Genomic DNA, 27,257 nt, shown 5'->3' with positions numbered 1-27,257 from the left:
CTTTTGTTTCGCTTTTTACTAACAAGCATTTCAAAGATTCTAAAGTAAACAGTATAACAAACCTCCAGCAACTCCTGACTGAGCCGCAACCATTATCGGATCCGGACCCCAATCCTCCTCCCACACTGCATGGGCTGTGAAACACCAAATACCATTAGCGCACCTGTGAGTTGTGTTAGAGGCCCTCAGGTGGACCTACAACCTGATGCGGGAACGCGCAGGACTGGCCAGAACGCGGAATCCCACGAGGTGCCCTTTTCTGGGGTCCGCAGCCAGGCTCCAGACTGGGGGGGTGGAGCCGTCCCCGGGAGCGCACGGGCGGCCCTCCTCTGATTGGTGGGCGCGGCCACATCCTGGCTCCAGACCCCGCCAGTCCCGAGAGCGTCCTCCCAGACTCCCGAGCGCTCGGCGGGTGGGGTTGGCGGGAGGCGGGGAAAAGCCCCGAGCCCCGCGTTCCCCCGCCCGGTTTGTCTCCGAGTGGTCGCTGCGCGGGGAGCCCCACGGACCTAGTCGCCTCCGCCACACTGAGTCCGCTCCCGATCGATCGGGGTCTCCGGGCAGCCGGCCGAAAGGCCATGGGCGCACACTCGCACCGGGTGCACCCAATTCTGCTGCTGCTGCAGCTGATATCAGGTACGAACGTGGGCCGAGGGACGGATGCCCCGAGAGGGGACGCGGGGTCCGAGCGGCGGGAGCACGCTGCCGGAGTCGGGGATCGGACCCGCGCGCACTCCCTGCTGCCCGCGGCGAGCTGGGTGGGGACGCCCGTTTCCCTTCGGCGCTCTGCCTCCTGAGGCCTCGGCTCGGAGCGCTGGCTCCCGAGTGGCGTGCCCCGGGCGTCGGCTCCATTGTCTGCATCCCACACACTGACTCGCCTTACGTACAAGTGGGGAAACTGAGGCCAGTGCGGTAAAGACTTGAAGGCCCCCCTTGGAAAAGAGGGCAGTCGTTTCGGACCCGGGGGCCAAGTGTGCGCGCCAGCCTCTCCTCTCGCGGTCTGTCCACCCGGCCGTGAGCGCGCGCCCCGCCTCTTTCAGGTTCGGGAGAAGTGGCCCAGACCCCGCGCCAGAAGTATCTGGCCTGGGAGGGCTGGTTGTACAAAGGTGCGAGGGTTTGGCATGGCCGCAGGGGGGGCCTGTTGGGAGAACGCGATGTGGCTGGGCTCTCAGAGCACCGTTTCCGTCACCTTGCACTCCCCGGAGCTCCTGCCTGTAGCCCTTCATTTATTTGGGGGGGGGGGGGGGCGAGGACAGGAAGGGAGCAGGCATATCCCATTTCAAGAGCTGGAGAAGCTGGGACTTCACCGGGGATTCCCTTCATCCCCTCTCCAGATTGTAAGTGGGAAGCATCAGACAGCTGACTCAAGATGCCTGGGGTGTAAAGGGGTTCCTGGAAGGGGTTCCTGGAAGGGGTTCAGAGAGGTTAGGGTCTCTGATCAGGATGTGAGGACAACATCAGGAGGAACCCTGGGTCACACTGGAAGATCAGGGAGCCATGCAGATGCCCATCTTCTAAGAGGATTGGTCCAAGTGGGATGAAGGAAAGCCCCAGACCTGCACTCTAGTCTCCCACTGGGAGGCTAGGAGGCAAAACACGTGGCCCTGGGAGTGACTGGTCATCTCCATCCTGGAAGCAGTGAGTGGATGTACCTATGTAGACTACACACCTGCCCCATTGTAACAATGAACTTATGGAGAGTTCGTGAGCTCTGACCATATGCTAGCACTGAGCTGAGCCCATCACTCATAACAACCCTACAACATGGATATGTTTATAGTCTTTGTTTTTACAGATAAAGAAACTGAGGTTCAGAGAGGTTAAGCCACTTGCCTAAGCTCACACAGCTCACAAGTAGTTTGTCAGGATTTATACCAGATCTATCCAAACTCAGAACCCAGGCTTGTACACACTGTTTCTCAATGAATGTGTTGCCTGATGGAATCTCTATCTGTCCTGGGCCTCAGTTTCTCAGTCTGTACTCGAAGGAGCAAAACCAGTCTGAAAGTCTGCAGTTCCACAGAGTCCCCCTAATGGGCGGAGAAGAGGCTGTAGCTGGCAGGGGTCCCTGTTGAAAGGAAAAGATTCTAAGGGTCTAACAGGGCTCCTTTCCTCAGTGGCCAGCGGCTCCGAGGCTGAGCACCGTCTGTTTGAGCGGCTGTTTGAAGATTACAATGAGATCATCCGGCCTGTGGCCAACGTGTCAGACGCTGTCATCGTCCAGTTTGAGGTGTCCATGTCTCAACTGGTGAAGGTGGTGAGTCCCTGAGCCATAAGCCGTGGCTGTGGGGCACAGGGCTTCTGGGAAAGGCTTTCCCAGAGCCTTGTTTTGGTACTTCACACATCTACTTTCATCTACCTTTCTAGGATGAAGTAAACCAGATCATGGAGACCAACCTGTGGCTCAAGCAAGTAAGAGACCAGCCCTGAGCACTGCTGCCCCCTGGTGGTGACTGCATTATTTGCTGTGGGTGAACGAAGAAGGACCCGAACCCCAAGCTGGGGCTTTCATTTCTGTAGACCAAGGCTGGGGTCCATTGACTGGCTGATCTGTCTCTTCTTGGACTTGGGTCCCAAGGTTCCCCCAGGAAGGGCTGCAGGGCCCCATCCCTCAAGTCACAGATGACAGTGCAGCCTGGAAGGAGGAGCCTTTTCCACAGTCACACGATAAAATGGGACAGACCTGAGCCTGGAGCCCTGGCCCCAAACTCTAGGGTGGGGTGTGAGACCACCCCCTTCCCTTCCTCTTGCCCAAAACTCATCCTTAAGTCGGAATCAGATGCTGCAGTCGTTGTTGGTAGGATGGGGGCAGGGGCTCTGGATTTTCCTGTTCAGATTGAAGCTAAAGAAATCATCTTCCACGTGTCCTCCCCAGGGAGGTTTTGCCAAGACCTGGATAAATAACTCACTGGCCTGATGGTGACCTTTCCACCAGGCCAGCTCTCCAGCCTTCCTCCAGGAGCTGGAAAGCCAGGTGGACACAGTGCCCACTCGGTGCCCTATGGCACATGTTCCCTCAGGCCACAGCTTGCCTCTCCCCTCTGGGGCTCAGGACTCAGATCTCTCAGCCTCTGCACCCAAACACTTCTTGGGCCTTGATGGGACCCTGGCTCCTTTCCCAAAGCCCTTCAGAGGCCAACCCCATTCAACCTAGAGATGGGAGAGGGCTCTGTGTGTGATTAACACCCTGTTTGGGGGACTTGCTGGGGAATATGTCTGAAAAAGCTCCTGGAGAGCCATTTCAGGGGATGTAAACAACACCAGATGAAGGCATGAACTGGACCTGGTCAGAGTAAGCACTTTTAATTCTTACATGTTTGACAAGGGGGTGACCCTGCCCACAGTCACAGTGGCAATGGCCACCAGAGAGCAGGAGGTGGCCTGCACACAGCCCAGTGCTCTCCCTACTAGCACCTACACAAGACATTAGGCTCATGTGGTCTGCAGCATGGAGGCGGCTCTGTGACATGGGGCAGGGGTGGGGAGTTCACCAAGATGGGTGTCAAGAGAAATAAAACCACACTGGTCTTTTTGCTGCTCCTCCCTCCAGATCTGGAATGACTACAAGCTGAAGTGGAACCCCTCTGACTATGACGGGGCGGAGTTCCTGCGTGTCCCTGCACAGAAGATCTGGAAGCCTGACATCGTCCTCTACAACAAGTAAGGGCAGGTGGCTCCACCCTCTAGGGCAGCCTGGCCTTCGCTGGACCTTTTCCGACAGGGCTCCATTCATTGGCTCATCCCACAGGAATTTACTGAGCACCTACTGCACACCAACTGCTGGAGACACAGTGGTGCACAGAGCAGATACGCCTCCTACTTCCAGGAGGCTGTCGTGCAGCAGGGAAGACAGGCCTGAGTTATAATATCCAAATGTGCAATTGCAGACTAGAGTGAGGACAAGGAAGGGAACTACATGGGGGGCGGCGGGGGGAGCATCTGCAACCACGGCCCTTCCAAGACTGACCTTTCCTGTAAGTCAGGTCCCAGTGGGCCCCTTGAGGCTAGACCTCAGGAAGGTGGCATTCCTCTGCTCACCTGGTGAGTCGCCCCACCCTCCCTGACCTTCTCTCCACACACACCTCCCCACCCGCTTCAGGAAGCCTCCGAGGTCTCCCCTTCTGAGCCTGTGCATCATAGCACCTCTCTTTCCTAAAAATCGGACACTTCCCACACTTAAGCTCTGTTATTACGCAGACATAAATTTTAACTGATATTTTACAGTATATGCTAGTTCATTCTTGGTATTGGAAAACATCATTTTTTCCACCTGTGCTTTATCTCTAGTTACAATGTTTTAACCACTCAGCATTTTCCAGCACAACATTCCACATAGATTTAGCCTAATCTGATTTTAATGAATAAAAAGATTCTGTGTTTAGGGTTTTATGCTGTATTAGTACAAACTAATATATTTTACTATTAGTATTAGGACTAGAGAAGCTATGCTTTTGGTTGAATACCACTTTCTGGTCACTGGCTAAAAGAAGGGGGATCTTTAACCACTCCAGAGATGGTCCGTGTTTTATTTACTGTTTTCCCAGGAAAACGCAGCATTCAAAATTGCATGATTCTTTCATGCAATTTGTAAATTGGTACTTAAAGAGCTGGACACAGGGTAAACTTGGCTGGCTTGCAGAATGTGAGCTGCCCTGGAAATTTCTTATCCAAAGGCTCTGAGGGAGCTGGGCAGGGTGTTAAGAAGTTTTGCTAAGCTAGAAATAAGAACACGGCAAAATTTTTAATCTTACGATTTAAATATTATGGCTGTTTTCTTCCTGGAAATCTTTAGGATGTATGCTTGTAACAATACTGAAAGGCACAGTAAAGTGCTTCAAACTGGCTTTGGGAGAAGCAAATGTCATAAGTAATTTCCTTAGAATCTGAAGCTGAAAATAACATTTAGAGAAAAATCATCCACTCATCTCTCAAGTCAGAACCTCAGTTTCTCAGGATCGATCCTCTGTTGAGGGTTTCTCTTCATTTAAACACTAGAAACACCGTTTACCTTCTTAAGCCAAAGTTTCTCCCATGATCTTTTGTTTTCTGAAATTCACTTTCTAACAGAATCCTCAGAAAGCGCTCACAATATACCGTAAGTTCTCACACGTTGGTAACTCATTGCAGCCTTTTTAGGTGATACTTTGCAGTCACTTACCTGGATATAACATCCTTGGCTCACTTTTTTCCCTTTGATGGCAATCTCAAAAATGCTGACTTGTGTCCAGGTACAAAGTGTTGCTGTCAGGATATGATGCCAGCTTAATTTTCTTGTTCTTGTAAAACTGACTGACTTTGGGGAGAGAAAGGGGACACTATTAGTAAGTGTCCCAGGACCACAGATGTAAACCAGGACTGTCCTAGACAAGCTGGGACGTACTGTCAGCTGACTTATAGGCAGGTTGTTCTTTTTGCCTTTGCCTTTCAAGTCTAGTCGTTTTACTCTGTACCGTGTACTTAAGAAACCTTCTTTTATTCCAGGGAAGTTTTTTTAAATTATAGTTTTTAAGATTTGTTCTTTTCTACTGCTGATTATCCCTCCAGGAAATCCATTTTTACATATATTGGAACTTCTTTACCTACATTCTCTATTATTTTCTCTCAAATTCTTTTTCTTTGTCTCTGATTTAAAAGAATTTTTTCTCCTCTTTCCCTGAAGATTCAACAGAGAGTGGGGTGGGTCCTCTTTTTTGAGGGGCAGATACTTCTTGATGATTTCTATCTGGGGCTCCTAGGACATGACAACTCCCCTTTCTCTGCCCTTGGCACCTCCACCAGCAGCTAATTCCACATGTTCCCGCGCAGGTCCTGCTGGTATTGGTGGTTCTACCCCATCCGCTCATATTCTGAGGTTCTCAGGGTCCCATATAACCTTTGTTGACCGTGTGGTCAGTAGGTTTTTCCTTTTTCTATCCCACATGCCCTATATTTCTGAGGGGATTTGGAGGAATAAAACACTGATGCCGGCACACTCTCCCACCACTCCCCGCACTCTCCCCTCTTAAGCTCTTAGCCTTTCTTTCTGTTAAAGCCACACCCCAGCCAGTCCTATGCAGCCAGCGGGACTTTTCTTTTTCTGATTAACTCCTGTGGTTTAGCAGCACATTGGCTCAGAGCCCTCCCACATCTGCTGTCCCTTGTTGCAGCCATCTCTTGGGCACCCTGTGACGGTGACATCTTCATTTATTTTCTGGTCATCCATTCAGTCAACAAATGCTTACCAAGTGCCCTCTGTGTGGCTACTGCTGTGCCAGCTCCCAGTCCCCAGCTAGGTCTTCATCTTCTCGGTCTCCTGGTGTCAGAGACAGGCTGCAGACACTGCCCCGGTCAGCAAATAGGCCTTCTGGTCTAGACAGACACAGCCAGGGTTGTGGCAGCAGCCACAGTGGGGATCCCTGGAAAATAGGGGAAATGTGTGTCAGCAACCAAAATAAGCTTACCTCCAACGCTTGGCCTTTGAGCACATGGGGTTATGCGACTCCTCACTTGGGGACCCAAGTTCTGGTTGGTCAGGGCTCTCCCAACAACTCTGCATGGCACCCTGAGCAGCTCAGTCCTGTTCCCTGGGCTTCAGTTTCCTCTGCAGTCAAATGAGGGGATCAGACTAGAGCAGAGGTCAGCACACTCTCTCTCTAAAGGGCCAGGGATTAATATTTCAGGCTTTGTGGGCCACAGCGTCTCTCACAGAGACTCAACCCTGCCCTCGTGGCTCAAAAGTAGCCGTAGATAATAGCAGACAATGAGTGGGTATGGCTATGTGCTCCAGTAAGAATTTACTTACAGAAATAGGGGGCAGTCCTGGGGACCACAGTTTGCCAACTGCTGGACTAGACTCTGGGCTCTTAAGGCCCCTGACTGTACTGACATTCTGGGGTCTAGGATGCCATAAGGGAAGTTGTTCTGGAAGCCTCTCTTCCCAGGGGTCTTTTTAATCCTCTATGTAGGCCAGCCTCACAGAAGCTCCTGGGTGTTGAACATGGGTTGAATCCACTTGAGGGCATGTGGGTCCTCACCCCCACCCTACTTCATATTTTCCCCTTGCTTCCTGGAGCTAGGAGCCGGGCATAATCTTTTTTTTGTAATCTTCACCCGAGGATATTTTTTCCATTGCTTTTCAGAGAGAGTGGAAGGGACAGAAAGAGAGAGAGAAACATTGATGAGAGAGACACATGGATTAGTTGCTTCCCCTGCATGCCCCGACTGGGGATCAAGCCTGCAGCCAAGGTGAGTGCCCTTGGTCGGAATCAAACCTGGGACCCTTCAGTCCGCGGGCCGACGCTCTAACCACTGAGCCGAGCTGGCCAGGGTGAGCATAATCTTTTTGTGGGGACCTAAGGGCACAGTAAATGTAAAGTGGAGGCTGAACAAGTGACCTTTCACAGCACTTTGAGCTGTCACATTCCACAGCTGTAGAAACCGCTCCTTTCCGTTGCCCTGCTGTGTGTGTAATGACCAGGCCGCGCCTCCTGTCTCTGCAGCGCAGTGGGGGATTTCCAGGTGGATGACAAGACCAAGGCTTTGCTCAAGTACACGGGCGAAGTGACTTGGATCCCTCCGGCCATCTTTAAGAGCTCGTGCAAAATCGACGTGACCTACTTCCCGTTTGATTACCAGAACTGCACCATGAAGTTCGGGTCCTGGTCCTACGACAAGGCGAAAATCGACCTGGTCCTCATCGGCTCCTCCATGAACCTCAAGGACTACTGGGAGAGCGGCGAGTGGGCCATCATCCGAGCCCCGGGCTACAAGCACGACATCAAGTACAACTGCTGCGAGGAGATCTACCCCGACATCACGTACTCGCTGTACATCCGGCGCCTGCCGCTCTTCTACACCATCAACCTCATCATACCCTGTCTGCTCATCTCCTTCCTCACGGTGCTCGTCTTCTACCTGCCCTCGGACTGCGGCGAGAAGGTGACCCTCTGCATCTCCGTGCTCCTGTCCTTGACCGTCTTTCTGCTCGTGATCACGGAGACCATCCCATCCACCTCCCTGGTCATCCCCCTGATCGGCGAGTACCTCCTGTTCACCATGATTTTCGTCACCTTGTCCATCGTCATCACTGTCTTCGTGCTCAACGTGCACTACAGAACCCCCACCACGCACACGATGCCCACGTGGGTGAGGACCCTGTTCTTGAACTTGCTTCCCAGGGTCATGTTCATGACCAGGCCGGCAGGCAATGAAGGCAGTGCCCCGAGGCCCAGACCCGTGTGCAGTGGTGAGCTCTCCAACCTGAACTGCTTCAGCCGGGTGGGGTCCAAAGGCTGCAAGGAAGGCCACCCCTGCCAGGACGTGCTGTGCGGCTACTGCCACCACCACAGGAGGAAAGTCTCAAACTTCACCGCCAACCTCACGAGAAGCTCCAGCACTGAATCTGTGGACGCCGTGCTCTCGTTTTCTGCTTTGTCGCCGGAAGTCAAAGAAGCCATCCAGAGTGTCAAGTATATTGCTGAAAATATGAAAGCACAAAATGAAGCCAAAGAGGTAAGGACGTGTCATTACATCAGTTGTGCATTCACTCAACAAACATATATTGGCTCGTGTGGGGCAGGGCATAGGGCTGGGTTAAGAAATTAGACTCTGGAGTCAGCGGCCTGTGTTCAGACCAGCTCCTCCAACACCAGTTACATGTCCTTGGACATGTCGCCTCCCCTCTCATCTGTAAATTGATGAGCCTGTCTTCTCATGTGTAAATTGGGGTGATAGAGCTCGCGAGCATACAGTGCCCTGAGTTAGCCACTGGGCTGCCAGCACTCGGGGTCGAGAGAGTAGATCAGGAGATAGGGTGGAATGATCTCCAATAAGTATTGATCAGCTCAGCTTAGACTCTTAATTTTACTTTCTCATCGTGTGTGTTTTCCCCCTTTAGGTATAATTTATGTAAAGTGCCCAGCTCTTAAGTGTACAGCTCAATGAATGTTTGCATTATGTGTACACCCATAGAACCGTGACCCAAATAAAGATATAAAACATTTTCAGTGTCCCTGAGAGTGCCTCATGCCCCTTCCCAGTCAGTGATTCCCTCCCTCCCTCCCTCCCTCCCTCCCTCCCTCCCTCCCTCCCTCCTTCCCTCCCTCCCTCCCTCCCTCCCTCCCTCCTCTGATCCTTGAACTTCAAATAAGTGGGATCACACAGTATGAACTCTTTCACATCTGACTCCCTTCATTCAAAATGTCTTTGAGGTGCACCCTTTTTTATTGTATGCCACAGTGACCGCACCGCCTGCCCTCTGTTATTCTATGGTTGTTGGACATTTGGTGATTTCTAGTTTGGGGCTAATTTGAGCGAAGCTGCTATAAATATTCTTATACATGTGAACATATGCACCTATTTCTCTTGAATGTACACCTAAGAGTGGAACTGCTGGATCACTGGAGAGCTGTATTTTTAACTTTAGTGGGTACTGTAAGGTTTCCAAAGTGCTTGAACCAATTGAGGGCAGGGAGAAAAGAGCGCAGTTCCAGGCTCTCCCCAGACCCTTCCCTCCCCAGACCCTCCTCTCCCCAGACCCTTCCCTTCCCAGACCCTCCTCTCCCCAGACCCTTCCCTCCCCAGACCCTTCCCTTCCCAGATCCTCCTTTCCCCAGACCCTTCCTTCCCCAGACCCTTCCCTTCCCAGACCCTTCCCTTCCCAGACGCTCCTCTCCCCAGACACTTCCTTCCCCAGACCCTTCCCTTCCCTTCCCAGACCCTCCCCTCCCCAGACCCAGCTCATACTCACCAGGCTGCACCTTCCCAGGTCTTCTGGGACAGAGCTGGGCTGGGAAAGGGAGCCAGGAGCTTGCCCACAATTTTGCCTAAACTCATGTACTTGTTATTCAACTTTAATTCCAAACTTTCCAGAGAATTGCCACTATCATTGTATCTTAAAGACTTTGAGAATTTAAACACAAGATTAATTTTTACTCAGCTCTTTTCAAAGCACTGTATTCAGGTGTAAGACCCAAGTCTCTCTTCACCAGGCTAAACCCTGTGAACTGCCGTCAGAGGGAGATTTATACTTAGATACCGGGCATTTTAAAGTCAGCGTTAACATACAAAAGTATCATTCCTTAAGAACACTGGGTCAGACACATCATTTCATTTCATCCTCATAACCACCTCTGTGGCAGGTACTGTCCTTATCCCCATTTTACAGATGAGGAAACTGAGGCTAAGAAAGGTCACATAAGTTACCCAGACTCTCAGGATAGAAAGGAGCAGAGCTGGAGCTGTACTCAAAGTCGGTCTCCACGCCCCTGCTTTCCCACCCCCGTCTCCCAGGCCTGAGGAGGTTTACCCAGCAGAGATGGGGGGGGAATGACAGGGTCTATTGTGTACTAGACGCACTTACAAACCAAAATCTTAGGAACTCAAATAAAATACCATGTGGCAAATGCAGCAGAATCCCAATTTTACCTATGACTCCTTAGTGTCATCAAGAGGACACATGCATTGCAGCTCATCATGGTGAAATAAACCCTGTCTCCCAACCCCATTTCGGTCACTTAATGAAATTACTGCATCCATGCTGCCTCTTTGTGATGCGATTATTTTTTTTTCCAAATTAGTTGATTCATGGATTCTCTCTTCTCAATTCAATTATGGTTTCCTTGCTTTCTGAGTTGTCTAGGAGTATAATGAACATACAATCCCCCTTCCTAGCTCCAGCCTCAACTGGAGCGATGTTATGTACAATGAGTCCTGCTCTGTCTTCCATCTTTTACTTTCTAACCAGTAATTATTTCTGATTTTCAGCCTGTTCTATAACCGCACAGAATTCCATGATACTTTGGGCTTATAACTGAAGGTGATATTTGGTTATTTAGGCATTGCTGGGGTGGGGGTGGGGGCACGAGGGAGAGAAAGTAATGAAGGACTTGCCCTGATACGCTGATCTCATTTTTGGATGTTAAAAGTAAATTACACCTAAAACTGGGTAAGAGCTAGTACTTTGAAACAAAGGTAAATGGTGCTGGATTGTATTCGCTGTTCTAACACACGCCCAGAATCCTCCACGGAGGCGGAAGTCAGCGAACTGGCTTCACTAACTATAAATTGGAATTCAACTTAGAAAAAGTACGTTATGTACACGTTGAGAAATTTCTGATGTAAAGCAGATTCAACGTGACAGATGTTTTATTTTATTTATTTTTTAATGTCTTTATTGATTTTCAGAGAGAGGAAGGGAGAGGGAGAGAGGGAGAGAAACACCAATGATGACAGAGTCATTGATCGGCTGCCCCCTGCACGCCCCCTGCTGGGGGTGGAGCCTGCAACCCGGGCATGTGCCCTGACCGGCACTCGAACCTCGATCTCCTGGATCATAGACCGATCCAGCAGATTGTAGGAGGGAATGACAGGGCCTATAGCCACACCTGCTGGGCGACAAATGTTTTATACTATTTCTCTGGTGCCTAAAGAGAAACTTGACAGTGGTACATTTCCTCAGACTCTACATCAATGGGGATTAAAGGTTCCTTGCATTTCAGTGGGAACGGCTACTTCTGCTGCTGCAACGTGTTTGTTACATGTTCAGGATTGAAAATGTAGTCACGCCGTCTTCTCCTTCATGCTTTGTTTTTTCTTCTTTCATGATTTTTTGTGTTTTGTTTTTTTTTTTCAGATTCAAGATGACTGGAAGTATGTGGCCATGGTGATTGATCGTATTTTCCTGTGGGTTTTCATCCTGGTGTGCATTTTAGGGACGGCCGGGTTATTTCTGCAGCCCTTGATGGCCAGGGATGAAACCTAAGTACTGAACGGTGCATCAGCCTGAGGTATATTGGGGGGGAGGGGCTCTTTTTTCTATTGTGATAAAACACACTTAACATACAATTTACCATCTTAACACTTTTTGCACTCACAGTTCAGTTGTATTAAATACATTCACATTGCTGTGCAGTCATCATCACTGTCCATCCCCATAACTCTTTGCATCTTGTAAAACTGAAACTATATACCCATTAAACAGTAACTCCCCATTTCCCCTCTCCCCACCACCATTCTACATTCTGCTCCTGAGTTTGACTACTCCAGTAAGCACCATGTATAAGTGGAATCATACAGTATTTGTCTTTTTGTGACTGGCTTGTTTCATTTAGCACAGCATCTTCAAGGTTCATCCATATTGTCATATATTACAGAATTTCCTTCCTTTTCAAAGCTCAGTAATATCCCACCGTCTGTAGAGAACACATTTTGCTATTCATTCACCTACTGATAGACACTTCAGGTGTTCCCATCCTATTGTGGATAATGATGCAGTGAACATGGGAGTGCAGATATCTCTTTGAGGCCCTGCTTTCAGTTCTTTTGGGCATATACCCAGAAGTGAAATTGCTGGATCGTATAGTAATGCTATTTTAACTTTTTTGAGGAACCACCGCACTATTTTCCACCATGGCTGCATCACTTTACATTCCCAGCAACAGCGCACAGAGTTCCAACTTCTTTGTGTCAATACTGTTGTTTTTTGATAATAGCCATCCTAATGGGTGTGAGGCGTAGTTTTGATTTGCATTTCTCTTTAGTGACATTGAACATCTTTTCATGCGCTTATTGGCCACTCATATATCTTCTTTGGATCCTTCTTTGAGTCCTTTGCCCATTTTTGAATCAGGTTGTTTGTTTTTCTCTGTTGTTACATTTTAGTTCTCTATATATTCTGGAGATTAGTCCCTTATTAGATATATGATTTACAAATATTTTCTTCCATTCTGTGGGTTGGCTTTTCACTCTGTTGATAATGTCTTCTGATGCGCAAAACTTTAATTTTCATGAAGTCCAACTTGTCTATTTTTTTCTTTTTTACCTGTGCCTTTTGTGTCATATCTAAGAAATCTGTCAAATCCAATGTCACAAAGCATTTGTTCTGTTTTCGTCTAAGAGTTTTATTATTTTAGATGCTTTCTTAATGGTAACTCACTTTGTATTATGAGGCTCCTGTCTTTGTTTCTGGCATTTTAAGGTTTTCTTATTATCCAGTTGTCTTGATTTTTGTTAAAGAAGATTCATGTAAGAAAAACGTCAATAGTATATATTGCAAGTAAATGAATATTTAACCAGCCTTTTTAGTAAGGTAAAGAAATGTCAGAATATAATTCTTCCATAGTGACAGAACATGTAAAAATGGGCGAAATATGAAAACTGTTTCCCTTTTGTTCCAGTGGTTAAAACATAACTGGACAGAAAAACTCACTGTTCAGAAATGTGAAAATCATTTGGTTCAGTATCACAGCAGACTTCTCAGTGGTTTTTCTTATTTAGCCCATAATCTTGAAGATTTATACTATTTCAGCAATACCCTACCACTGTTTCTTACCACACACTTCTTCTTTACTGTTTTCCCAGAGTCTAAAGACATGTCTCCACTGCAGAGGGCCTCAGCTATTTCTTTTGCACAATTCAAAACTGTACTGTGAGAAATAATGCCTAGTCACACATTCATTGTTAACGTAGTTTTAGAACAGAGATGTTTTAGGCCAGATAATTCCGTGTCAGAAGGGGACTGTCCTGTACACTGTAGGAACTTTAGGAGCACGGTACCCTGTACTCACTAGATGCCAATAACATACCCCCATCTCTTGCCAGTTGTGACAGCCAAGAATGTGTCCAAACATTGTTAAATGTCCCCTCGGGGGCAAACTTGCCCCTGGTTGAAAACTACTGCTTGTAGGCAAATCACTAAGAAGAGAGCATCACATACTACAGTGTTGAATCAGAATCCACTGGCAAGAGGTGAGGTTCACAGTGAACATTTTCACCTGCTCACTAGTCATCATAATGTTTTTCCTATGCAAAAATAAAACAGACAATATTGTAGCCCACTGTGAGTCATATTTCATAGGTCAAAGGGAAAATTTCTCTAAAATTTATTTATATATAAAAATTGTTTGTCACAGTAATGGAGACAGAAGAGGGATCAGGGAAATATACATGCTAAGATAGCTAATCGGCAATTTAAATGAACCAAACCAGACTTTCACTCTTTATATGGCATTGTCTACAATAAAATACAAATTAGGGTCCCCTCTACCTTCTAAAGAGCATTGACTTGAACTCAGATGGGTTACATACTATAACTAAATGAGGAATTTGTTCTCTCGAGAGCTAAGAGTTCTAGATCTTGTCCAAGAGTTCTATCAGAGTTTTCTTCCTGGTCACAGCTGCACCAGGGATATTTAAAGATAAATTTAACTTGCTTACCTGAGATACATGATACTATACTGCATAAGTAGTAATAGGCTAAAACTAGATTTTGTCTAAAAGCCCATGCAACTCTCAGACTCTAGTATTGGAATGTTGGAATGAAAGAGATAAAACTGGAAGGTTACAGGTTTGTAAAAGGTATGATGTGCTCATACTGAATTAGATTGCCATCTTAAATTTCAGAAGATGGTATTCTCACAGAACAATTTAGTAGTATCCATCGACATGTTTTTAAAATGGGATTCTCTTAATTGTCATGGACTCATCTAAGATCAAGGATAAAGAGATGCTACCACAATTTATACAGAAGATGGCTCTATTGCTTGTGACAAACGTGGACAAGGGGATTGAAATTAATGTTAAGGATGTGCCGCCGTGTGTCCATGGGACTTGTCTGTTGTATGGTCTCACAGTGGAAGGTAAGCTATAAAAATAATATAATTGTTCAGTCTAAGTGTCTAAAGAATAAAGTAAGCCTTAAAGAAGATCCCAATTCCCATTTTTCATTTTTTTACAAAAGTTGGTTATAGAAAACCAGCATCACATCCAATCATTATCATACTAAGTAGTAAGCTTATTTAATATAGTGACATAATATTGTACTGAAGACTAGCCTTTGCCCAGTCAATACAGGACAGAAAGAATTTTAAAATGTGTACCTTTACCAAATGCAGAAAACGTTTTGAAGTCCGTCTTCAAATACAACAGGAATTCTCCAACACATCAAAACATGAGCTTCACTGTTGATTACAAACTATTACAAATGACAAAGTATTATTAACCAGGGTACAAACATTAGATTTTTACTAGTACAGGTCAGAGAATATTTTGCTGCTATTTTTAGAAGGTCAAATGTTATTCAGTCATGCAGATGGCTTTTCTAAAGGACAAATCTAGTAAGATAAACTGATATTAGCAACTGTTCATCTGTTAAAGCTTGCATGAAATTTTAAACACAGTTGACATTTTCATAATTCTATAGGTGCCATAAGGTACATAGGTCTTTTGGTAACTAAATTCCTACTCAACCCCTAGGGAAGCATCACTTATTTGCATTTCCTATTTGAACTGGAACTATTATATTTGCCCATTTATAAATAACAGGAACGAAAAGCCCAAGAGAGCCAATAATTGAAACCAGAAGAAAAGTCCACAGAAATAGCCGATCAAGAACCTGGGCTATGAACTTCCAATCTTCAACAACCTGTTGCAAAAAGAGAAAAGAAAAAAGCCCACATTAAATTCATATTAACATTGTGTACTTATTTTAAGATATAACAGTTTCTGCTGCCTCAACACTAAGTCACCCTGTGGTCAGAGCTCAGGGCCAGATCCTGTCCTCACTGTTACAACAGGGCCTCTCAGAGACACTACACAATTTCATTTACACATCAATTTGTAGTATTTTACAAGTCTCTTATTTAGATAATTTTTAATAAAAATTAGAATAGTTATACTATTTGGATATTTTGTATCCAAAATACCAGCCCCTGAGCACCAGAGGCTCCAAACACATGGCAGGATCGTCATTCCTTAGAACAGGGGTGAGGAATGTCTGGCCCGTGGGCCGTATATTGCCTGCAAAATCATTCAGTCCGGCCCTGCCAAGGCAACAGCAGACAGGAATCGAAATTCAATAAATCTAGGAGCTTTTTTCATAGTTACCCACTAAATTCAATAAATCTAGGAGCTTTTTTCATAATTATCTACTTAATATTTAAGTGGGTAATTTCGTATGGGCTTCAAATGATGTTATAAATATCCAAATGGCCCTTGGCAGAAAAAAGGTTCCCCACCCCTGCCTTAGGCTAACATAACAGTCCGCACAACACTATTTCCTTTAAAATCATCCGAGGTACCGAGGGGGAAATTGAGAAGTGGGCTGTGTTCAGGTGCCCCATTTTGTGGATGTTTTACCTAGAACAGATTTTAGTAAAGATCTTTTATAGAACATATGTCAATATGTCTGGCCCTCAATCTATGCTTAGTCTGGAAGGGTCAGGACCTGCATCTGTAATACGACACATCACAGACCTCACGAACATCGTGCTCCTTCACGACATGTCTTGTAATATATCGAATAGAATCGAGCGCAGCTTCCAATGTGTTTCTAGAAGATTTTGGTTCCCTGCCGCTCTGGGCTTCCTCCTTCTGGGTGAAGTACCTGTCTGCGTGACTTCTCATGCAGAGCAGCTTTGGAAGCTTGTGGAGAAATATCTTGCGGACCCACGGAGCCATAGCGTTATGTGTTGAGGTAGAACGATGGTGGATGTTGATGGCAAAGACAGTCACCATAATCGACAGTGTCACGAAAATCATGGTAAACACCAGATACTCCCCAATCAGAGGTATTACTTTTGAAGATGAGGGTATGATCTCTTCAATAACCAGAAGGAATACAGTCAAAGAGACAAGGACTGAAGTGCAGAGACAAATCTTTTCCCCTTCATTGGAAGGAAGATAGAAGACGAGTACAGTTAAAAACGAGAGCCCGATACAGGGGATAATAAGGAACAAGGTATAAAAGAGAGGCAGACGCTTAATCACAAAGGAGTAAGTGACGTAAGGGTACCAGCAGCAGTTGTCGGTTCTGTTTCCCTTACTGCCCGTTGCACTCACAATTTCCCATTCTCCATTGTCAAAGAAATCTCTCTTGTCTACGTCTTGGTCCTCTAAGATTATGTCAACCTGTGATCCATCATAAGTCCAAGAACCAAATTTCATGGAACAGTTTTGGAGATCAAATGGGAAAAACGTGACATCTATGGTACAGGAACTTTTGTAGTTTGCCGGTGGAGTCCACGTAACGGTACCGTCATGCCTGACCACTGTTTTCGTGCTGGCTCCTTCAAAACGTCCATCTGCGCTGAAACACACACGCACACAATAACAATGCAGAAACTAAGCAACCCAAGCATGTATTTTACAAGCCTAATGTAAAAGAAAGCCTATATCTCAGCACGAAATACTCTTTAAATGACTACGTCTGAGATGTGCCTGCTCACGTAGGGACTCTGCTTTAAGGACATCTTAAATACCTAACTCCTAGCTGGATACCTTCCTCCACATCTATGCCGAGACCAACAGATCTACATTTCACAGAATCCTGTCATTTTCATGGTTGAAAAGATTTCACTTTACACACAAAATATGATCTGTACAACGGATGTGCACAGAGCCAGAACCTGAATCCTGGGCTCCCCGCACAGTGCTCTTCCCTCCATCACAAACACCGGATACTTGTACATTGTCGGGAAAAGGGCACCAAGCCGGCCATGGCTCTGACAGACGGTGGTGCCTTCCAAACTCTCCCACCAAGTGAACTCATATTCTGGAGAAATTATCAGGAAACTGCCCACCAACATAAGATTTCTTTGAAATATTGTGCTGTGTCTTAAACTTCATGTGACTTTTGCATACTGTTCTGTAACATATCCATGTTTAATGCAAAAAGGTTTTCAATGATTTAGAATAAAAGGATGCTCCAGGAAGCTGCATCATGCTACCTTATGCTTCATTTGCTCTTCACATATTGAGAAGCATGGAGGTAAAAGTTTTAAAAGACTAAAGATATTTTTGTGTAGAATGTACTCTGTGTTCATGCCAAATGTCTTCTTGCAAATAATACAAAGTACTTTAGGACAAGCACAGATTCCCAGATTTGCTCTGCAGTGGTCCTAGAAAAAATGAAACTGGTACCCAGAATTATCCTCTCCCCAAGTTCAAAACCATCCTAAAACACATCTAGGTAGGATGCCTGCAAAGATGCGTTAACTCAACGCTCTTCATCATGGGATAATTACAATCCAGTATTTAAGCAAAATTAGAAGGATGTGCACTTGACTACTTCAAAAATGTATGGCCTCGACTACTTCAAAAATATACAAAAGAATCTGGAAGGCAGTCTGCCAAATATGTAGCCCAGTAAATAAGAGGGTAAATGGGCTGTCAGAACCCCACCCTGCCACTCTTGGTCCATGTGATTTCAGACGAAGTGTGACCACCCTAGGCCTCTGCTTCCTCATCTGTCAGCTGGATGTAACCGTGCCCAGCTCGGGAGGTCGCTGAAGGACTTGAACAAACAGCACACACGGCCCTGAGTATCCTGCCAGGCAGCGTGAGTTCACTGTCTGAGTGATTCCTCCAAGTGCTGGATGATGGCGTTGATCACTGGTGACTTCCCCCTGCTTCCGTTCCTCTTTCTGGACTTCCCAAATGTGTTACAAATGTTAGAAATCAAACACTTTTATGATCAGAAAACAATATGTGCACACACAAAAAGGAGGGGACCCACAGAACCTATTTGAAACCAAACAATGTGAAATCAAGTCATTTGACTTTATAGCTACACAATTTTCAGAAAGAAGAAAACATTACTAGTGCCTAATAGAAATACAAGTGTCTTCTTTTGAAACATCAAATGGTATTTGGAATATAACTTACTTATCAAACAAAACAATGTCTGGGGTCCAGAGAGACTCTGAAGGGACACGTATAACTCTTATCCCACCATAGTCATCAGGGTTCCACCTTAATTTTACATCTCTCCACTCCTTTAAAACAAGAATTGCAGTGAAATTAATAATCATAAGTACTGAAAACTGCACTCTTTTTGCCAAACTCAGAAATGTTAGACATGAAATCATCTCTACTCCCAACAGAGAAAATGACCTGCATATCTTCCCTGTGGGCACTGGAGCAGCCATGGCCCCTGGTGCTGTGGCTCTGTGCATGGTCCTCATGAGACACGGTGAGGACCAGGTTGAGGGGTGTACATGGTTCTGCTCAGCACCCCTTCTCCAGCCACTAGCCATGCCCAGGAGTTGCAGCCACGGGCATCTAGGGTCCAGATTCAAGGGAAACATTCTTTTTTCCAACTGTATCGACAATGATTGGCTGGACAGGTCCATGCAAATAACAGCTGGATTTATCACACATTCCACATATTTAAATACCTTGTCCAATCTCCACACAGTAACAATTCTGTGATCATATCAAGCTAAGACTTGCACCCCAAGAAAAGCAGACATGCCTTTTAGGAGTTAGGGGTTAGGGAACTGGTGGTAGGTCTTAAAAAGTAGGGATAGTGAAGAAAGAACAAAGGGAAGCACTCTACAGCAGTCAAGGAGACATGTATGATGACCCAGGGAAAAACAAAAGTCCTTTATATAAAAGGGACTATGTACATAAAAGTAATTCATTATTGCCCATTCCCATCCCACTCAGAGTAAAAGCCAAAATCTTTGCAGCGGTCAACGAGCTGCTATACCATCAGCCTCCCATTGCCTCTCTTACCTCATCTCCAATGCTCCTTCCCGGGGCTCACTCACCTCTCACCACACTGGCCTCTTTGCTGTTCCTTAAACACACCAGGCAAACTCCAGCCTCCGGGCCTTTGCACTTGCCAGTCCCCCTGCCTAACAGCCCTCCCCCAGATATTCACGTGGCTTGCTTCTCCTCTTTCAAAACTTTGTTCAAACATTACCTTCTCACTGATACTTCCCCAGACCATCTTATTTAAAAATACAGACCCCATGCCCGGCCGGGCATGGCTCAGCGGTTGAGCATCGACCTGGGATCCAGGTGATCCGGGTTCGATTCCCGGTCAGGACACATGCCCGGGTTGCAGGCTCTATCAATGACTCTCTCATCATTGGTGCTTCTATCTCTCTCTCTCCCTCTCCTTTCCTTTCTCTGAAATCAATAAAGATATATTTTTTTAAAAAAATACAGACCCCAGCCCGGCCAGCTGACATGGCTCAGTGGTGGAGCATCGACCTATGATCCAGGAGGTCAAGGTTTGATTCCCGATCTGGGCACATGCCTCAATTTTAGGCTTAATCCCCAGCAGGGGTGTGCAGGAGGCAGCCAATCAATGACTCTCATCATTGTTTCTCTCTCTCTCTCTCTCTCTCCCTTCCTCTCTCTGAAATCAATAAAGCTATATATTTTTTAAAAATACAGACCCCAACACATCTTAGCCTCTTTCCCAGTGTATTTTCCCCCAAGCTTATCGGTTTCTTATTTGTTTCCCCCCAACACACATGCACTAGAATGAAGTTCCTTGAAGACAGGTCTTCTGTTTGTTCTGTGCTCTGTTGTTTCCCCAGTGCCTGGAACTCAAATAATATCAACTGAGTAAATGCAAGAACTCCATGTTCCTCAGCTGTCTGCATCCTCCAGTCCAACTCCTCACTCATGCCCCTTTGTGCTGCAGACCCAGTAATAACATTCGTGCCAGTCATTAGTTAAGTGGCCTTCTGAATTTTATACATACCTGTTTCAACCAGACATTCGTTGTCATTAACTGATTTTTCTCATCCTATAAAACAAAAATTTAAGTAAGACTGATTGTTCTAGTCACAGAACAATTTTATACAAACACTGCTCCCCATGTAGATCTACATTCTGTTCCTCAGTCCAGCTGTCCAGAAACGCAGGACCTTTTTTCCAGCCTAATTTCACATTATGCCTTTCAATATATTCTGTATTTCAGATAAATGGCCCTAAAGTACACCACTGGCATTTTTAGACTTAACTTTCATTGTCTTAACTACTATATTTCCTCCAATCTAAGATAAAATCTAAGAAATAAGCACAGTGTTACTTTATGTACTTGGCACTAAGTAAGAGCATGGCTGACAAGGACTTTAGAGCTGCCACTGATTATAAGACACATCTTGATTTCAGAAGTGCTAACATGAAGAAACGTGTGCATCCTAGTGAGATACAGTGTTTCAGTGCACTCCAGAGGGACCATAACCTGTCATTATTTGCCTCTGCTGAGGCACAGATCTGAATCTCTGCGAAGCTGCTACATAGAAAAAAATACTGAGGTCACAGCCTTGGATGGCAGCTTCATAAAGCTTCCAGACCCCACGTTTCTAGAGTTTCAGGGGTCTCTGGTACTTGCCACGTATGCCTCATGCTGTCATATCTTTGCTTATGCCAGTCATTCACAGAATTTTCAAGGCCGAGTGAAAGTGACATCTCTTCCGTTAAATTTTACTGAAATAGCACGGAGCCAACTGAACCAGTAAAAGATCATAATCGCCAACCACAATACACTGTGTAGGATACAGCGCTAAGCAGAGACCCACAGAAGTGTGAGCAGTCCCCACAGCAGGGGAGAGGACAGAAGGACAAACAGCTCAGCGGACTGGAGGGCACCCATCCCCTGTCCCATCCCAACAACAGGCGAATGACCCAGAAGGACGGAGGAGGCTGAAAGGAAACACGTCCCCAGAGACCAAGGTGGCTGTGAGGCCCCAGCATGGGGAAAATGAGTCCTGGGGACACCACGTGGCATCCCTCTTACAGCGAGGTTCCAGAGAGCCGTTTTAACCACACGGGAGTGTGAAATCAAATACATAATGGCATGCACACCTACCACATCCACTAATTGAGATATTGCGAGGCCAAATTTTATCTTTATTTTGTCATTCAAGTGTTCCACAGGACGAACCCATCTTTCATAGTCTTGAAATAAATCCTTAAGCAAACTATCTTCATGTTTGGCAACAAAGAACGGTTCCGCTAATCCTGTATAACAAATTTTTAAAAGTTAGTATATTAGCTTCTCTCCTACCAAATACCTCTACTTTAAAAAAAAAGTTCATCATTGTTAATAAGCCAAACTATTACTTAGGCTATTATTAATAGTGATTTAAGTGAAATGTTAATACAAATGTCTGTGATCAATAAAGACCACTCTGGTTCAGATATATTTCTTAGGTAAATCACTTTAGTCACATGGAAACACACTGAGTTCCTTAAGAAGCACTCAGTACTTAACACAGAGTTATTTAAAATCTAAGTAACAAAAGTCTTTAAATTATCAGGGTTAGGGGGGTTGCTTGTCATAAAATTTCAAACCTAGAAAACAGATATGCTGAAGTAAAAGTTCATTTATCAACTGTCAATGTAAAATAAACATGCTTTAATTTACATGATTTTAATATATAAACATATATTGAATACATTATTCAGATTTGTCATACCTTTGTTTGCTATACATTTGTATAAAACTATCTTAAGGTCTGAGATTTTAAAAAAAGAAAGACAAAAATTTAAAAGTTTTAGAAGCCATAGCCAAAGACTGGTTATATCTGTGGTCACAGTTATGTTGATACATCTACTGAGCTTAAATAAACTTCTCTGAAGAAATGAGTTTTCAGTGTCATATGGACTCTGTAAAAGGTGTAAAATTCAAACATGACATTTACTCAACACTCATGATTTTACAAAGAAAAAACATTTACTTAAAACAGAATGTCACTGGCTTATTTATGATAAAGTACACCTGTAGGGATTTGTAGTAGCTAGTGATGGTCATCATCTAACCCAAAAGAAATGGTCGGACACAAAATTAGCACTTTCGGAAAATCTTCTCTTCCCATTATGATAGACCATGTTGTCTAGGCAGAACTATTAAAGAGTTCCTGGTTACTCCAGCTGCAGGAAAGCCATTCCCTAATTTTCTCTCATTATCTATTTCTTCATCAATAGTGCATTTTCCTCAAGAGTGTATATCTTGCTTCCCTGTGCAATTTAATTTTTTTTTTTAATTTTAAGAGAAAGAGAGAGAAAGAGAGACATCAATTGGTTGCCTCCCACACGAGCCCCAACTGGGGCTGGGGATCAAGCCTGCAACCAAGGTATGTGACCGTGTCCGGAACTGAACCCAAGACCCTTCAGTCTGCGGGCCGCCAGTGCAATTTAAGATATTAGATTTAATCTACAAATACCATGGAGTTTGTACCATGCCTTCCATTAAAGTCTCTTTATGCTGAAGTGCACAGCATTGGAGATATTCCAATTCAATGAAAATATTATACACTGGACAGCCACTCTTTGTAATGTTTAAAAGTTGTTGATTTTATAGCTTCGAGTTAAAATAGAATTACTGAACCATTTCTCCTCCTCTAATCCTATTTAAAAGTTGAATGGCTTCTGAAATACCAAAAGCTTGTGTTGTTTAAAAGATAAAAATAACAAATAAAATGTATTTTAATAGCATCTAAGGGCCTTTTGCCTTAGGGGAAAAAAATACTAGCTTGAATTGTCACCTCAAATCTTGTTTGAAAGAAAGTAGATAGAGTATAAATAAATAAAATGATAAATTAGTCCCAACAGTCTACCTAGTGATGAATATCTTAAATATGTACAAAACCGAATTCACAATCTTCCCCAAAAGGATCCCTGATGGTCTTCCCCATCTCAGTGAGTGGTTCCGTCATTGGCCTCGTTCCACAATTTAAAAACCTAGGAGTCAGCTTTCACACCAACTGCATATCCAGTCCAACAGAAAACATTGATTTTACTCTCAAATATTTCTCAAATCCATCCATCTCTTAGCAGCCCCACTGCCACCATCCTAGCATAAGCCATCTGCATCTGTCATCAGCACTACTGGAAGCCCCTACTATCCTAGGCGATGTCCACCCAGCTTTTCAGCCCCCCTCCAATCGGTTCTCTGTGCAGATACCCAAGTAATCTTTTCAAAACACAGATCTGATGTTACATCCTTGTAGAAAAACCTTCTGTAGCTTTCCATTGTTAAGGATAGACCAAAATCCCTAAAGCCCAACACTGCTCAGTCAGTCCCCTCCAGCCATGACCATGGCTCTCCTCTTTGCTCTCTGCCCCGGGCACATTGACAATTCAGCTTCTCAAACAGCCTGCTCTACTCCCTCCCAGAAAGAGTGCTTTTCTTCCAGGTCTGAGATGCTCTCCCTCCGCCTTTACCCAATTCTCACTCATCCTTCAGATCTCAACTTAGGCATCACCTTCCAGATTCTTCTCTGCCTCCAAAGTACACTGGGTTCCTCAGCAGTATACTTATACAACCTTGGATGCATTTGATTAAAGTCTATTTTACCCACTATGGTGTAAACTAATGACAGCAGGTAGTGTCTAGTCATCATAATAACCCCTGCACCTAACCACATACTGACACATAGTAGGGGCTCAGTTGGTTGAATAAATATATGAATGAATAAGTGAGTCTGTACCACCTGACAATTCCCTGTTCTCTCTAATAATTCAGAATTTCATCCTTGGTTGTGAAACAACTTTCACAAGAGCTGCAGAACTGTGCTGTTAAGGATTAGGAGGCATTAGACTCAGCTTCCTGAAGTTGGCAATGTCGTCTTATCAGATTTGAGTATGAAGAGAGGCAACCGAGCCTACGGGTTAAGATCTCAGGATTTTTAGCTGGACGCTTTGGGTTCCATCCGGACTCGAATACTTTCTGTCTGACCTGAAGGCAAGTCACTTCACCTCTTTGCATAACAGATGTTTCTTCTGTAAAACTCGTGTGAAACAGTGCCTACCTAATAAGGCTATGGTGAGAATTAAATAAAATTGGGCATTAAGTTCCAGCACAGGGTCATTCTTATTATTTCACAAATAATTGCTGGAGTAATGGTAACTGATAGACCTCAAAAGGCAAAAATATTGCAACAAAAGCAATCACTGCCTGCGGAGCTACTGATATCTACCTAAAATTTCCCTCATAGCCCAACAAAGGTCATCTCCCTACAGATTACCTGGGGCAACGGAATCTTGCAAAATACAAAGGAAGAACTTGTCTGGAATCCGGCACTCTCCACACAGCACAATGACGGTTCAATAAAAAGCTCTCCTCAAGTCTATATCCTTTAGAGCTAATAATAATAATTAGAATATCAGCCTAGTGATAGCACACAAATCACATATTTTAAAAAAGTAAAGGGATTCAAGCAGTGAAGCACACTAAAAACAGGGTAAGAACAAAAATTAAAAACAAATGGGGCAATTCTGCTGAAGTGGTTAAAAATACAAATAACAAGGGAGAAAGTAAATTGAATGCATAAAAGGTATAAATATGTATAATGTCATTAACATTCTGAGGGATTTAAATTTGGGTCTTACAAATTCAGTTTTGACTTTGAATATCATTATATTCTAGTACTGGCTCAAGTTTGGGGAATTAAAAGAATGACTTATTCAAACGTTTCACTTTTGAGTCATTTAGTGAAACCACATAGATTTGCAAAGAAATGTCACTTTGCTCCTTCATGTTAGTATGGTCATTAAGAAAGGACAAAGCCACCTGGCCCGCGAGGCTCAGCGGTTCAGCATTGGCCTATGATCCAGGTAAATCCTTGACCGGAAATCGAACCCACCACCCTTTGGTGCACAGGCTGACATTCTAACCAGTGAGCAACAGTGGCCAGGGCGACAGCTAAGGGTTTTTAAAACCAACTCTAGGAAGATAAGACAAGATAGTGTCCCCTATTGGTATTCCTCTATAAACAATCATAGTTTTCTTATCAAAAAGCATTGGGAAAAGTCAACTAAGGTGTCCTGCAGCTAAATATATATATTAAGTCTTTTGCCAATCTTCAGATAAATATTAATTAACAGACAACATCTGTTATAATTTTAAGTTTCTTCCATAAATTCTCCTTAAATCTTTAGCATCTGCTACAACCTGGGTATATTAGAGCCTAACATGTGACATCTGGTTCAGTTCACCCATTCATTCAACAAATGTGCCAGCCTCTGTGCCAGGTGCACAGGTAAAGCAGAAAACTCTGGGGTCTACTTCCTGCACACTGTTTCACATATTTATTTACTCTCATTATACCATAATTATAAAATTTTATGGTTGTGCACAGAACACCCCGCAATGTGAATGGCACCCCCTGGTATTGTAAGGTAGACAGCCTGCATATTTGAACACAGCTACAGCTCTGCAGTCTAACGCAGGATTTCCCAACTCAGCACTACTGACATTTTGTCCTGGATAGTTCCTTGTTGTGGAGGGGCTGTCCCGTGCATTATAGGATGTTTGGTAGCATCCCTGGCTTCCATCCACTACATAAAGCTCCCCACGCCCCATGTGACAACCAAAAGATGTCTCCAGACATTGCAAAATATCACGAAAGCAGGGGTGGGGCACAAACCTACCACTGGTTGAGAACCCCTGGTCTAACATTAGTAGCAGAGGTGGAACTAGGACCCAAACTTGTTTTTGTTTTTCTCAAAATAATACTTTAATTACAAAAGTAACGTACGATCATTATCAAAATTCAAGCCAGAATCACAAGAAGAGGAAGATTTCTCCCTCTTGGCCCCCCATCTCCCTTCCTCCAGGGTAACCACTGTTAAGTTTGATGCATAGACATTTTTAAACACACACACACAGAGGAAAAACAAACGTTTTCTTTTCAAGTTCTGCGACTTGCTTTGTTCATTCAATACTCAATGTCAGTATATGCCTATCCATCACCAGTCTTTCTTCATACATCACCATGTGGTCTGGGTTATGGGTACCATAATTTATGTAAGCTTTCACCTCTATAGCCCTCAGTTTGGGGTTATTTCTAACAACACTACAATGGAAAATGCTATAGTTACCATCCCTGTACATCCATTTTCCCACACTTATGCAAGAATTTATGGCACTGGCTCTTAGAATTGCTGAGTCAAGGGTATACACATTTTAAATCTTGCCAATAGCCTCCCCCTTCTTCTTCACCAGCTGGTATAAGAATAAAATAAGATAATATATCTAAAAAATTCGTAAGAGTGGTATCATGCTATACATCCCCAACTCGTAAGTAAGGAATTTCTGAAGTTAATCTTCCCCTCTAAGTCTCCTTGTATCTTTTTATAAGTTAACAAAAAGTGACTTGTATTCCTTTTTTTTTAAATCCTTCCGCAGCAGTCCCAGGAGCACTATTTTAAGCAATAGCAAAATACAGCAGTGAACATAATCAACCATTTTGTCAACGAGAAGAAATGTGTACTATATCCAGCACTTTCAATGTGACAAGTATGCTTACCAATCACTATTTTAAGTATTATAGGTGAAATGTGGAGGGGGTTTTTTTCCACTCCAGGATTTTCATTATATTTTCTATTGATTTTTATCACAGAATTATAGGATCAAGTTTCTCTGGAGTGGATATGCTTTAGTAAACCTACTTTAAACCTTGCCCTGACTCTCGGGACACTTGCAGTAAGAAGATGACCTTAGGCAAGGTTAAATTTAGGTCCAGTCAATAGTTCTCAAG

The 27,257-nt window shown here is 44.5% G+C and overlaps 2 protein-coding genes across 4 annotated transcripts; one reads left to right on the top strand and one right to left on the bottom strand.

The window, feature by feature from the left end:
- The first annotated feature begins 494 nt into the window (after positions 1-494).
- On the top strand, positions 495-15,737 carry CHRNA3 (cholinergic receptor nicotinic alpha 3 subunit). 2 transcript variants are annotated; one of them, XM_016209577.2, is made up of 7 exons: positions 495-633; positions 2,115-2,254; positions 2,365-2,409; positions 3,548-3,657; positions 7,476-8,487; positions 11,609-11,762; positions 15,298-15,737. In XM_016209577.2, the coding sequence occupies exons 1-6, from the start codon at positions 576-578 to the stop codon at positions 11,735-11,737; spliced, it is 1,494 nt and encodes a 497-aa protein (XP_016065063.2). In that variant the 5' UTR covers positions 495-575; the 3' UTR covers positions 11,738-11,762; positions 15,298-15,737. The 2 variants fall into 2 exon arrangements, with proteins under 2 accessions (XP_016065063.2, XP_087685242.1); XM_087829116.1 differs by lacking the exon at positions 15,298-15,737 and adding an exon at positions 13,336-14,680.
- On the bottom strand, positions 12,582-21,662 carry CHRNA5 (cholinergic receptor nicotinic alpha 5 subunit). Of its 2 annotated transcripts, XM_016209580.2 has the most exons (5): positions 21,584-21,662; positions 20,471-20,515; positions 18,637-18,746; positions 16,228-17,059; positions 12,582-15,397 (listed from the first exon to the last, which is right to left on the bottom strand). In XM_016209580.2, the coding sequence occupies exons 2-5, from the start codon at positions 20,495-20,497 to the stop codon at positions 15,236-15,238; spliced, it is 1,131 nt and encodes a 376-aa protein (XP_016065066.1). In that variant the 5' UTR covers positions 20,498-20,515; positions 21,584-21,662; the 3' UTR covers positions 12,582-15,235. The 2 variants fall into 2 exon arrangements, with proteins under 2 accessions (XP_016065066.1, XP_016065065.2); XM_016209579.2 differs by lacking the exons at positions 20,471-20,515; positions 21,584-21,662 and having other exon boundaries at positions 18,637-18,850.
- Between the last annotated feature and the right edge of the window lie 5,595 nt (positions 21,663-27,257).

Source organism: Miniopterus natalensis, chromosome 22, assembly GCF_054644295.1.
Source record: "Miniopterus natalensis isolate mMinNat1 chromosome 22, mMinNat1.hap1, whole genome shotgun sequence".
Taxonomy (NCBI): domain Eukaryota; kingdom Metazoa; phylum Chordata; class Mammalia; order Chiroptera; family Miniopteridae; genus Miniopterus; species Miniopterus natalensis.
Note: the sequence above shows the minus strand (reverse complement) of the source record. Positions and strands in the feature narration are given on the sequence as shown.

Bases quoted from the DNA above. Each gene is read 5' to 3' on its own strand.
- CHRNA3 (XM_016209577.2), top strand. From the start codon at position 576: ATGGGCGCACACTCGCACCGGGTGCACCCAATTCTGCTGCTGCTGCAG. The intron at 2,410-3,547 runs GTAAGAGACCAG...TCCTCCCTCCAG, and splicing joins CCAACCTGTGGCTCAAGCAA to ATCTGGAATGACTACAAGCT. The intron at 3,658-7,475 runs GTAAGGGCAGGT...CTGTCTCTGCAG, and splicing joins GACATCGTCCTCTACAACAA to CGCAGTGGGGGATTTCCAGG.
- CHRNA5 (XM_016209579.2), bottom strand. From the start codon at position 18,839: ATGATTTCATGTCTAACATTTCTGAGTTTGGCAAAAAGAGTGCAGTTT. The intron at 17,060-18,636 runs GTAAGTTATATT...TGTGTGTTTCAG, and splicing joins GACATTGTTTTGTTTGATAA to CGCAGATGGACGTTTTGAAG. The intron at 15,398-16,227 runs GTCTGTGATGTG...TTTTTGCAACAG, and splicing joins AGGAGCACGATGTTCGTGAG to GTTGTTGAAGATTGGAAGTT.